At 32.1% G+C, this 13,340-nt stretch overlaps 2 protein-coding genes across 3 annotated transcripts in view; one reads left to right on the top strand and one right to left on the bottom strand.

The window, feature by feature from the left end:
• Adsl (adenylosuccinate lyase) overlaps window positions 1–13,340 on the top strand; it is a 114,540-nt gene that overhangs the window by 24,736 nt on the left and 76,464 nt on the right. The gene's annotated exons all lie outside the window — the stretch shown is intronic.
• Window positions 127–11,443, bottom strand: LOC143179294 (uncharacterized). 2 transcript variants are annotated; one of them, XM_076378450.1, is made up of 6 exons: window positions 11,124–11,443; window positions 5,428–5,588; window positions 5,264–5,360; window positions 2,498–2,707; window positions 838–1,010; window positions 127–406 (listed from the first exon to the last, which is right to left on the bottom strand). In XM_076378450.1, exons 2-6 carry the CDS (start codon window positions 5,586–5,588, stop codon window positions 226–228), a joined length of 822 nt encoding a protein of 273 aa, XP_076234565.1. In that variant the 5' UTR covers window positions 11,124–11,443; the 3' UTR covers window positions 127–225. The 2 variants fall into 2 exon arrangements, with proteins under 2 accessions (XP_076234565.1, XP_076234566.1); XM_076378451.1 differs by lacking the exon at window positions 11,124–11,443 and having other exon boundaries at window positions 5,428–5,616.

Here is a 13,340-nt window from a genome sequence, read left to right as displayed (position 1 = left end):
CCAGAAAAGTGGCTGTTCTAGTGAATCCAGATTTAAAAAATGGTTTCTAGGATTTTGACTGAGTAAAATAAAAATACCAAAAAAATTAGAGACACTGTGAAAAACAACCATGTTACAATGTTTTAATCGTATATTTGTTACACTGTTGAAAATGTTATAATTCAGAAAAATGTTAGGATTCACTGCAGTTGATAAGATTAATCAATTAAAGGAAATTGTCTTTTTTCATGTCAACGCCTGATCGACTCGAGCTTTCTCACTCGTCAACACTCCATAGGATTTATCATCTATCGGTTGTACCCATTGCACTTGATCCTTGCCTGATTGCTCTTGCTGATCCTGTCTTTGTGTCTGTTGCTGTTGACTCTGCTGCGGCATTTGTACTATACCAGCGACGCATCTGCAACTATTTTTTGTTTTAAGGATTAGTTTTGCATCATTTATCAAAAATCAGAAAATTAAAATAATTAAACAACCTATACAAACTATAAAAATTATGCCTTCCAAGTTGCTTAACAAGTAGAGTGTCATAGCAGAGTTTCAGCTTCTCAATGAAATTCCGACAACTATATTTATGAAATGAGTTTAATAATAGAAAAGTAACAATAATGTTAACTTTTTCTGCATCCATCATATCTCAATTTTAGATTGCAGAGTACACTTGTCCACATGATGGAAGTTCGACTAATAATACGTATCATGGGCCATTGATGGCCCTCATAGCACGCAATACATACTACTAATATACTAAGTTACATTGGGTTTATTGTAAAATAATGTTTCTTTTTTCTATTGAAATTGGAAAGCATTACTATTATTATTCTAAGTAATACTAACCCTGGACAACACGATACTCCCCGAATGAGCTGCACAAGTGCAGGACAAGGTGCACAAGGTGATTGTGTCGTTGGTTGAACCGTGCCGGAAGATGAAGGGAATTGTAATTGTCGATTACATAGCTCGCATTTACTTACTGTTTGCACAGGAGACTCTTTCAGTTCCCGTTGCGTCTGAGAGAAATTTTCTAGTTATTGAAATTATTCGGTTTTAGTTTAAAATTTTTGCAACTTAAGGTAATGTTAGAAAATTTCACGATATTGTATAGAAGCTGCTATACCTTTCCTTTTGGTAAAAAAATAGTGTACAGTTATTCCTAAACTATAAACTCTAATTATGCATTATATATTATAGGGCTATTGACACTGTAGATTAATGGATTTAATTCTTAACGCATTACTTAGGAACCGCAATACTATTTATAAAACACTATTTTAAATGCTCAAACTCACAAATACCCGTTGTTAAATCTTAAAATGTTTAAATACAAGTTGTTAAGTTTTCAAATTTTCAAATACCGGACTCTGAAATATTTCAACCTTCCTAACTTTGAAATTTTTAAAGTTTTCAATTTCGGTTCTATAACCATTATTTTTTCGGTTTTACGTATATCGGTTCCAAAACAGTTATAAAATCGATTCTCGTATCGATTTCATTACGGTAAATGAAATCGTAACATGTCAGGAGTTACGCGTCTAGATGTAGAATAATCTACATGCACGTAAATATATTATTAGAAAATTATTATAATATATAATATAGATTACAGTCGCAATACGCACTTCATGAGCGCGCGCGCGGGTGTCTGCATACATGTATCAACGCTATTCAGTGGCAGAACTCTTAGCTCTTTTCCTACCCTCCCAGCCACCTCTTTGGTTTTAAACAATATTGCACATGTCATTTGTAGTGTTCCAGCTTTCTTCACACAGAGTACTAACATAAATAGAGTATCATGTCTCATTGTTTCCTTGATGACGGAAACAGAGTGGGAAACCCACGGGGCACACGAGCTCTCGCTTAGACAGCGTTGATATATGTGTATATTATATATTTATTTTTATAATAATTTTCTAAAAAGTATGCTTATGTACATGTAGATTAATCTATATCGGAAGTCGTAACCCCTGACATGATACGAGAATTGGTTCTATAACTGTTTTGGGACCGATATATGTAGAACCAAAAAAATAACGGTTCTAGAACCGATATGAGTGCTGATGTAGAACCGTAACTAGAATATGGTCTGAAATTTCGGTTCTTCATAACAGTTATTTAGAATAAAAGTTCTTCGTAACTGTTTCAGTTGATACCATTATACATATAACAGTTTGAAACCGTTATTTTCAGAACCGTTTCAAGCCCTAGTTTAAATCTAAAGATTAATTGAATAGTGATGATAAAGAATGATGGGAGAAACAAATTTATTTAACGTTTATAACTGTATTATATTTCTCACTCATAATCTCTAAAGAAAGCGTTTTTGGTATGTGATGATAAGCATTTTACATGGTTATGTTGTTTTGAAGAATAATATACCATGTTTGATGCAATATAAATTAAGATTTGAAAGGAGATACCTTAACATTAATATTTTGTCAAGGTTCAGCAAGAAATAGGATTGTTCTATATGATATTCTAATATCAAAATATTGCTCACTTGACTCCCTATAGTAGATGTCGCGTGAAGTTCTGTTTGAACCTCGACAATGTCCACGACGGACTTTGTTCGAGCGCTGGTTGGGCAGTCCACGTATTGACGTCGACGACCGTATCCAATCTTCCTCTGACTATGATCAGGGATTCCTTCTTCATCTCTAGAAGGCATTGTTAAGCTGCTAATACTGGTCATCTGGTCGTACTTGACCGTCTAGATTGCAAACAGACACCTTAAAAGAGACGTTGATACTCCAGGAAGATAGCTTACTTCGTACTAGCTATGTTACAGTTAACAATGGTGATTAGTAATGTTTTTGATAATGTATTTCAATACGGTGGAAGTAAATTTTGAAAAGGATATAGCCGAATAAGTATGACAAAAGTGTCTCTGACCAGATTCTATTGTATACAGTACATGTAGCAAATCTAGCTATGCCGGTGACGCAATAGACCATCCTTTGAAGTGAAGAGTTCATACTTTGTAATCGTAACTCAGTTATTCTTCTTTAACGTAATTAGCCTCATCGCTTCTCTTTGTTGGTTTGTGTAACTCACTGGCAAAGCTAGATTTGCTGTACTGTAAGGATAAACTTTGTGTCTCAGTAACTTCAATCAAAAAATTGACATTTTAAAACTTTTCGAATGTTCAAGTTTTTCAGTCAAAGAATCTGAAACAGTTCTCAAATATATACCAAATTGGTTATAGTATCTCAGATATTTTTCATAATTTCTTATAAGATAGAACAAAAGAAATCAATCGTAAATTATATCAGTACCCTGATCATAGGGTTACGGGGCTAAAACTTTCACGAAATGGTTTTTTTTACAAAATTTTGTCGATTGACATATCACAAGTTCAATTTAATTTAGTGGCACTGCTATCATACATATTTGGCTATATCCTTTAACACTGAAAGGAGGTTTCTTAAAAATATAAATATGTATTCCAAATATTCTATTGAAGTACTCTGTTTCAAAATACAGTAAATAGTCTATTTAAGAGATACAATTTTACGGCTCCATGTAGATGGAACTAATCCATAAGAATGAATGAATATAGTATAGATTTTCTTATCTATTGATCATTTTCTTACTTTAAATAATTCTTAGATTTGTTAAAGTTCATTCTTCTCCAGTAATGAAGTTTAACTTTGAAAGTTTATAATTTATTATCTCACGGGCCGAGCGAAGTAACAAAATAAACCAAACGAAAAGCTAACGTTAGAAGCGACGTAAACGCGACGAACCAAACGTACGCCGAACGCAAAAGCCAACGTTGGGAATCTCATGGTCCAAGTAAACACGATGAGCCAAACGAAAAGCCGACGCGAGGAAGCGATAAGAAAGAGTATAAAGAGGGGGGCAGGCGAACGCGAGAGTTAGTCCTGAGTTAGACTCTGGTGGTTTTCACGTCAAAATCATTGTCAATAATTGTAACGTCAATTGTGAACGAATAAAACTTTCTCTTCTCGAAACTTCGTGTGTAACATATTTGGTGTTTTTTTTTTTTTTTTTTTTTCGAGAAGAGAAAGTTTTATTCGTTCACAATTGACGTTACAATTATTGACAATGATTTTGACGTGAAAACCACCAGAGTCTAACTCAGGACTAACTCTCGCGTTCGCCTGCCCCCCTCTTTATACTCTTTCTTATCGCTTCCTCGCGTCGGCTTTTCGTTTGGCTCATCGTGTTTACTTGGACCATGAGATTCCCAACGTTGGCTTTTGCGTTCGGCGTACGTTTGGTTCGTCGCGTTTACGTCGCTTCTAACGTTAGCTTTTCGTTTGGTTTATTTTGTTACTTCGCTCGGCTCGTGAGAATTAAAATGTACTTCGTGTGCGAAAATTGTAGTAATTTAGTTCAGAAGCAATTGTTCAAGTATTTCTATTTAGAAATTTCGAACTGATTTTAATACTTGTGAGTATAGCAATGTAGGATCATTCAGAGTCCACAAAATTTCTGTAATACGAGCAGTTTTAAAATTTTAAGTATCTAAGTCTTTAGATTTGTGAATGTTTAAAATATAAATCTTTGATTTTCTGAATGTTCACATTTTGGCCTTCCAGATTAAATACAAATTTCCAGCTTCCCAATATTCAGAGTTTTGAAATGTTAAACTTCCAAATTTTTAAATTATCAAATATTTAACACACAAATCTTTAATTTTTCAAGTTTTAAAATTTCTAAATTTTTAAATATTTCATTTTTTATTTTTTAGTTTTGATTTGTCAATGGTCGAAAGACGATTATTTAACGCAATTTTTCATACAAGATTAAAAACAAGTATTTGAAGAAGTGTATCACTTCCTAATCAAAGCTTCTATTACTACATGTTTTTTTACAAAATTCGCAGTTCGAGAAACTGAATTTTGATTACATTTGCACATTGAAATATTTTTTAAGTGTCAAATTTGTAACACACATTTTTTGTAACTTAAACGTTTCGATGTTCACTTTTAGAAAGTAAGTGTATACACACGAGATGTCGAGTTCTACGATAAAATTACAGAAAGAGATCTCAATAGTATTTTTCTATTATGCTTCTCTAATTGTACATAGAATAAACCATTCTCGACCTAATCAATTTTTACGTTTGTATAGCTACTATACAAATTCAAATATATTTTTCTGTTTATTCATTCATTAAGTCGGTATTTCACTGAATTCATAAAAAGAACTACATAACAAGTTTGTGCAACTCTAGAAAAAAATCATATTTCATTCATATTTACTACTTTTACAAGAAGGAAGTCTTTATTCAACTTACTTCGCTGCACAAAGGATGACAAAAGTCACCTTTCAACACTTCAGTCCTATCCATTGAACAACACTCCTTGCAGCAACGGTATTTCCGCTTCCAAAACCTGTCATGAAACATGACGCCTCAGCGACATGGGGACTATGATTAAAGTACAAAAACTTGAAACTTACATCATTATCATTGCAATTTCAAGTAGGAAAAAGATACACATGAGACAGCAGAGTATCAGCATTGTTAATATATACCAAAACGCAGCAGTTAAGTAAACTGATACCAATATAGCTACAGTAATACCGAAGAGCAACGCTCCCAGAAGAGTGAAGAGAAGCATCTGCAATCAATAAAACATCCGTAGGATTGCAAAAGTTGTACGAATATTAACTAATTGTAAGTATGCTTTGCGAAAAGTATGTTGATACGCTGCAAAGAACTAAAAATTGTTTAACTACAATATTATGTCATGTATGGTAAGCACAATTTGCTATTCATTTATTATGTTGCTATATAATGCTATATATTGCTATATAATAATAAATAATTTAATTTTTATTATATGCTAGATAAATATGGTAATAACGCTTTACATAGTATATACGAGATTGGCTGAAAAGCAATGCACATTTGCGCATATCTCGAGAATGAAAAGAGGTATTGAAGAAAATCGAAATAAGAATAAAAGTACAATTCTTTGGCTTTGAAAGGGTATGTTTCTTTTTCAACATAATCCACATTTAGGGATATTTATTTCTGCCAACTCGTGACAAGTTTTTTCATTGTGTAACTGAGGTATCCAACGGTTGATTCTTCATCCAGGACATCACTACTGCCTTTGAGGTCTCTTTTGAGGTGTAAAAAGAGATAAAAATTACAGGGTGCCCAATGAAATGAGTATAGGAGCGTAAAACGGGTTTACATTTCAACTTTCCGAGAGTATCGAGAGTTGGATACAACGTGTATAATTGAACATTATCGTGTTGTACCCGTTCCACAACTGATTCTTTGACTTTCGTATACGTCATACACATTTTTTCAAGTTCCTTATATCTCCGTCTACCTCAGAGAATTTATAAAAATCCTGGATCAAGAATTAATCGCTGGAATATCCTAACGATGCAGGTAAAAAACTTGTCACATGTTTGGAGAAAAAAATGTCTCTAAATGGAGATCATGTTGTAAAATAAACGTACCAATCTAAAGCCAAGGAATTGTACTTTCACTTTTATTTCAATATTTTCAATACCTCCTTCCGTTTTTTGAGATATACGTAAATGTGAATTACTTTTCAGCCGACTCTCGTATAACTGTAAAATATTGTACACCATTAAGCTAAACCCATTTAAATAAATAAAATTCTCTTTCCGGTGGAATTTAATATTTCAACTGAAACATTTAATATTTAACTGAACTTTAATAATAGAACTGAAGTATTTAATATTTAACTTTAATATTTAACTGAATAAGAGTTAAAAGAAAAAAAACAAGAAAGTTTATATTATTAATCTTATCAAAGGTGGTAACCTATTTCGGCGTCTGATCGCAGAGACATTAGTATTAAAAGTCGCCATTTCTATAAATAAGAGTGTTCTACAAATTAGGGCTGCATTTATACCTTTAGAGGCCCTAGGCGCAACATTAGAAGGACTAAAATAAGTCTATTACAGTTAATCAAATTCTTATACATTTTCTTCTTTATTGAAAATGAAAGTCCGCAATTCTATTATAACTCATTTGAATCAAATAAAAATAACATTGTTATACTCAGAGAGGGTGTTTCACGTAACTGACAAGGAGAAAGTAAGTCAGTCTGAGCTCTGATTTCATTAAAACTCTGTACAGTAGTAGGTTTTATTATTCTGTTTAAGAAAATATCATGATAGGCGTAAACGGTCAATAATTTACAAGATATTAATAAATAAAGTTTTAACACTAGGTTGAAATTTAGTTCAACATTTTCCAGTATTCCCAGTGAATACCCGATATTTTTTTTCATTTTTTTCTGAATTTTTCAATATATATGTACAAAATAATTATATTTCGCATGCAAATACGTATAGACAAGGTTAAATAAATTTTAAAACATATATTTCTTTATGAATGTGTCATTTACTATATGTGCTATACGTATGGGCTATGATTTATTATACGTATAAATACATATAGTCAATTTATCCTACTATATACGTATACAAAAACATATGGGTATATAAAAATGACATTTTTCAGTACGTACAAGTGTAATACTTGTCATAAAGACGAGGAACGTGGTATGCTGAAATATTTCGCGTATCAAATAAATTCGGGTACATATATAGAGTGTCCCAGCGAACATTGTACAGTGTGTTATATATAATAAATGTTTGAACTTTTCTCTACAATAAGTATATATTGCGTATATATATACGCATGCATATACATGTATATGCATTCACAGAAAATTCAAATATTCTATCTGACGTTGTAGCCAGCCGCTACGTCCAACGCACACAACTTCACAAAACATGTAAGAAAGCAAATGCAGTTGTTGCATTTAGGCCTTAGGCAGTGGAAATTCCTCGATAAAATGCACAGATAAAAGCAGAAGAAAGTTCAAATTTATGTATTTATGTATTAGGTATGTATTTATAAACAAAAATTTATGTTTAAAAAGTACAATAGTTGTGAAATACTATTACGTGCAATTTAAATATTTAAAAAAAGTAGCTTTTTCCATATCGGATATTGAATCTGGAACATGTTACTTATATTGAAACCATGAAACGCAGCTGTCCAACCACTTGTTTTTAGGATACTACTAACTTTTGAACATATACGATGTGGCAGGGCGTGCGATACAACCGGAAAAGGACAATTCTAGATACCTATAAAAATAAACCGAAAACAAAGAATACAGTTCCTTTCATAAGGTACTTAGTTTTCTACTTAGTTTCGGGCTTTATATATGTATAGCAGTTATTATTTTCAGTTTATCATTGCGGTGGAGTGTGTAGTAGAGGAAGAAATTTTAAGTAACTTGCATCACCAATTTGGATATCACAAATTCCAACTGCACATCGGCAACCTTCCAAATTTGGTGTCGCCTCGTTCGCAAAAGCTCAGCTAAATTTGTCACATGTTTTGTTCTATTTTACCGATAACCTAGCAAAAAGCAATACTGTGGTGTACGTTTATGCCCTGCAAAATCAAAAGGTTTTGACCTGCAAAAAGTTTCATTCAAAAGAAAAAAGGTTAACGCAGCACAATCAACTCAAGATTTCATTCAAAACACTCTCTAAGTTGCAGAAAAATGCTTGAATTCCATGGCCGTGAATGATAGATTTTTGCTGTACTTTGTAACGCTCGTTACTAAATATCAGAATTTCGTTAAATCACGGGCTGATTGCGCTGCATTGAACCTGTTTCGTTTGAATGAGCTCATTCCCAGCTCAAAATCTCATATAATGCAAGATGTCGCAGGACGTAAACCCATGTTTTTGCTTAATTCTGTCGATAATGTTGCCACTGTGACATATTTGATTTGATAGGGTGAGGTGGACTAGTTAAGAACTATACACTCTTTTGTATCATAACTATTATATAATTAAAGTGATTTTATTATAAAAAAACAGACTATAGATGCTCTTACATGCTCAACGGAATACACCACACACTCATGTCATCGTTCGTCCAACACGTGCATACCTTCACACACATAAGACTGTATACAGGCATACTGAGCCTTACATAATACTTATCACGATTCCCCCCTTAATACTACCAGGAGCATTCAACACTTGCATGTGTAATAGACTTCATAAAAAAACATTTTTAAAATTGTTTCTGCATTCGGAAATATAGACCTTCGTCCATAGTTTATAGATTTGAACATACATTCATATATGTAATTAAAGAATTTCTTCTATTATTATTATAATATAGTAAAAAGTAGTTCATTAGTAAATTTTGCTAATAAATCTTGTGTTACAATTATTGTATACAATTGTTGGGAGTGTGAGAATTCACTTTTTTTAGAATTTTTTTTAGTAGATACTATGTAGAGCAGAGCTGTTCAGGCCGTTGTCTCGGAGAAATTATAGAATTAAGATATACACGCGATCTCATGAAAAAAACTAAAATTATTTGATAAAATGTTGATAAGTTAACGTGTGACCTGAAAGTTATACGGCCCCATAGAGGGTTAAAAACGTTTTAAAAATATCCAGTAAAGTTTTAAAAATCTCCAAAAGACGTCTCTGAGACGTCCGATGTTACAAATCAGTATGTCTTTAGGACGTCTTAAGAAACATTTATAAGACATTTTAGGGACGTCCAAATTACGTATATAAGACGTTCAGACAAAATTAGACGTTTCTAAGACATCCAAAAGCGTAAGTTTTTAGGACATCCATGTTCCAACGTCTTTAAGACGTTTTATATGTGTAAACTTTGCAAGTCTTTAAAATGTACGTTCTTGGATGATTTTAAGACGTCTTGGATATCTTTAAGACGTTCAAGCATAATATGAACACGAAATAGACGTCTTCAAGACGTCGTGTGCTATCTGGATATACTTACAGAGATGGCTTCGGATAACTTTCTTTAGACAAAGATAAGAATGACACGCTGATGTTCCGAACGTGTTATACTGTTTTACTGTTTGACATTAATGAGAATGTGAAAATGTTTAATTTTCAGAAAACATATTGCATTGATTAAATATGAAATATGCATATTTTGGGAATTATAATTTCAGACGGTTCCCACCATTATTAATAATTATTTCAAAATTAGATTCAGCCAAGCTGCTCATAGCTTCGCGTTGGATTGTGAAGGTCGGTAGCGTCCAGTAGCGTCTCAGCGTCTGGTGCATTTAAATAATTATCTTTTGCCCAGTGTGACGTCACACTTGGGCAGTTATCTATGCTTAATCGAGTTCTGTATGCATGTTCTTGAATATCGGTTTATATTAAATCAATTTTTGCAACATTTGGTTGCGTTTAGCTTCGTCACAACAAGTTTTCGTCACAACATTCGTCACAACAACTGTTTTCTATGTTACTGTTTGTGAAAAGTAAAGTTTTAAACTATAGACCCATATTGATTGGGGTCACACCTCACAGCTAATATGCTTTAGGGGCCCTAGTAAATGTGGCCCTGTTACTAATGTGAAAATTTTTAGTGATTCTATTCTAGAGCCAGGAGCTGTAAATAGAACTACATTTTTTGAGCTTGTCAACATACTTTCCGTGGCAAGTGTATACAGAGTGAAAATAAAACAATACATATGGTAATATTTTAAAGAAGGGCAAGGTAGTTTAAACAGAACGCAAAATATCTTATGGCATAATGTCCGACCTGCTTGTATTTTGCAATAATACCTACATACTAAACTATCAGTCAGAGGATTCTATAATTTTACGAATGCATTGAAGAGCAGAAATAGAACAGAAAAGTCATAATACATTTTGTTGTATTTTTGTGGTATAACATTTATAAAGCTCTAAAGGTCCAAGATCCATTTCCTATAAATATCTCAGATTTGTAGAGCTTTATGTAAGTTAAATCGTAAAAAATGGAACAAAATGTATTCAGATCTTTTTACTGTTTTTGTGCACTGCAATGAACCTATAAAATTGCAGAATTCTCTGATTGTTAGTTTAACATATAGGTATACTGACATTATGCCATTATTATTACAACGTGGAAACGGATCGAACATTTTATTGTAGATCATTTTGTGTTTCACATGAGCTTCTCTACTGTCCTTTAAAATATTACCATGTATATTATTTATTTCCTGTATTTAAGAAAACCGAATGAACAGAGTTATTATCCTTTGTAGGAATTTTTCGGACAATATTTTTTACTATTTTGTTATGCAAATGTTTACCGAAATAGCATGCAATTCTCCTCCACTGAATTGGCTGATCAGATCGACTGCCAAAACGAAAACGTAGACTCCGGAGAGAACGATAAGTAGAATCCATGTTACAGACGGTCCGCTCGAGTCGCTCAACGCGATCGTGTAAATTACAAAAACGAAGATCAGTAGTACCACTAGCTAATGACACAGACAAAAATATAGTTTTATTGTAGTAAGTTTTGAGGAAATGTATTTAGATCCACAAGTATTAGGGCGAGTAAAAATTAGGTTGGTCCATATAAAATGTCATTCTTTCGAAGTTTAAAATAGGGGTCCGATACCATGCATTAAATTGTGTTCGATTGTCAGTTTTTATAAATTATATTAGAAGAGTCGTTTGTTAATGTATGTTTACGTGGCTTGAATATTAACAAAATTTATACTCAATTAAGTCCTTGCCATTAGCTCTATGATATTTAGCATCCAGCACAATTGTAATCTTCGAATACATAATTCTTTTTAGAAGATTAAACTTGTTAAAAAAAGTACAGTGGAAGTTGCTTTAAATTAAATTTATCATTTGTAGAAATTCATGTAAACGAATTCGTAGTTCATCATTGTTATTTTTTTTTTTTAATTGAAAAATTAATTAAGGACAAGGTTGAAAAATGCCATTGACAGTAATGTTCTAAAAGAGATTATAGAAAACAACACACATAAAATAGCAAGAAAGGCTACATTTCACATTTCTAATTACTTTCATATTCAACAAATAGTATTTTACTCGGTTCAAATAGTAAACTAACAGAACGTAAATCAGAAAAAAATCTAGAAAGAGTTAAAATTGGTCCTAAAGATACTTTAATCTACGTTAAATTAAGTGGTGCTAGTGTGTAATATACTCTCTATATTACTTCCGGTTCTTCATACGTTGTAGTTACGTTATTCCACGCGCTATATATGTTCAATTATATTAAGTACTATTTTTATGCATAACCATCAGAAAGTAAAGAAAATAAGTAAATGGATTTCGTACAAATAACCAAGCCATATACAGAATTCAGGCAAATAGAAACATCAACATCAAGAACGATTACATAAAAGCTTCATGGATTAAAATATTAAATTTGGCAACATCCCTCTCGTCAAATTAATGTAAACAATTTTCTAATAAGTGAACTGTGTTGAATTGAGGATATGTAAAAGTAATATTCATACATTGTTTAAATTCTATATCTTAATATTTTTGTGAATTTAGAATAATAAAATTAACTGTTGAGACAGGTATATAAAATTACGTAGAACTTATTTTGATTAAGCATTTGATGTTTTGACAAAGTTACCTGTATTTAAATCTTTGTTTAAAAATACGACATTTCACTTGCACCAACCTAATGAAAACATTCTAGATTTCAATACTATGTCGATACTCACGAATTGAAATATCCTGAGTGGCCTACTGACTAATCTAACGAGGGCAAAGATTCCTTTTTTCGATTCCTGTTTGTCATCCGGTGCTAGAGCCCAGTTATCTTTACCTGCAGTTTGAAAATTTTTATTTTGTCATGGTAGTAAGCAACGGATAGAAAAAGGGAATGTGTGCTAAATAATTTAACCTTGCATGATTTACTTGCTATTAATAGGATATTATCCGTTTTACGCCATCGAACGAACCTCGAAATTCGTGGAGACGCCAAATGTCATCAAGTTTTTTGTTTCATGCGTGTTGAATGTTGCTATGTTAAATTGCCAGTTGCATTGTTGGTATACTCTCGATTGTACTGATCAATACTTGTAGAAAACTTCGTATAATACTTAACGTAAATTGTCATATATAAGATGGAAAGAAAATTAAGAACACAGTAAAAATAACTACCGGAAAATAGAAAATGTCATGAATGTTACTGAAATATCTTAAAATAAACAAAAAAAAATTGGTTTGATAAAAATATTAAGATTTACTTACAATTAGCATGATCTTTTATGTACTGCACACGCAGGAAAATGTAACAGAAATGTAACTCCATAGTAAAAGAATCTAAAAATTTATGGAGAAGTTTCAAATGAAGGAAAATTGAGCCATTACTAAATTACTTAAAAAAATAATAAGAATTTATAATTCGAGTGATGAAACTTAATTTTGGCTCCATTTTGATATGGTTACGTAAATATTTTTGGGTTCCAGATATCGATTTATTTTAAACTCATGTATTTGTAGGCAAATTATAAACTTCTCAACTCAAA

The sequence above is a fragment of the Calliopsis andreniformis genome, chromosome 5 (assembly GCF_051401765.1).
Source record: "Calliopsis andreniformis isolate RMS-2024a chromosome 5, iyCalAndr_principal, whole genome shotgun sequence".
NCBI classification, from domain to species: Eukaryota; Metazoa; Arthropoda; class Insecta; order Hymenoptera; family Andrenidae; genus Calliopsis; species Calliopsis andreniformis.
This window is presented reverse-complemented; position numbering and strand designations above follow the sequence as displayed.

What these genes read in the sequence shown, in the direction of transcription:
- LOC143179294 (XM_076378450.1), bottom strand. Translation starts at nt 5,588, where the DNA reads ATGCTTCTCTTCACTCTTCTGGGAGCGTTGCTCTTCGGTATTACTGTA. An exon ending in GAAATTGCAATGATAATGAT is followed by an intron (nt 5,361 to 5,427) that starts GTAAGTTTCAAG and finishes GTTTCATGACAG; the next exon opens with GTTTTGGAAGCGGAAATACC. An exon ending in CATCTACTATAGGGAGTCAA is followed by an intron (nt 1,011 to 2,497) that starts GTGAGCAATATT and finishes AATTTCTCTCAG; the next exon opens with ACGCAACGGGAACTGAAAGA.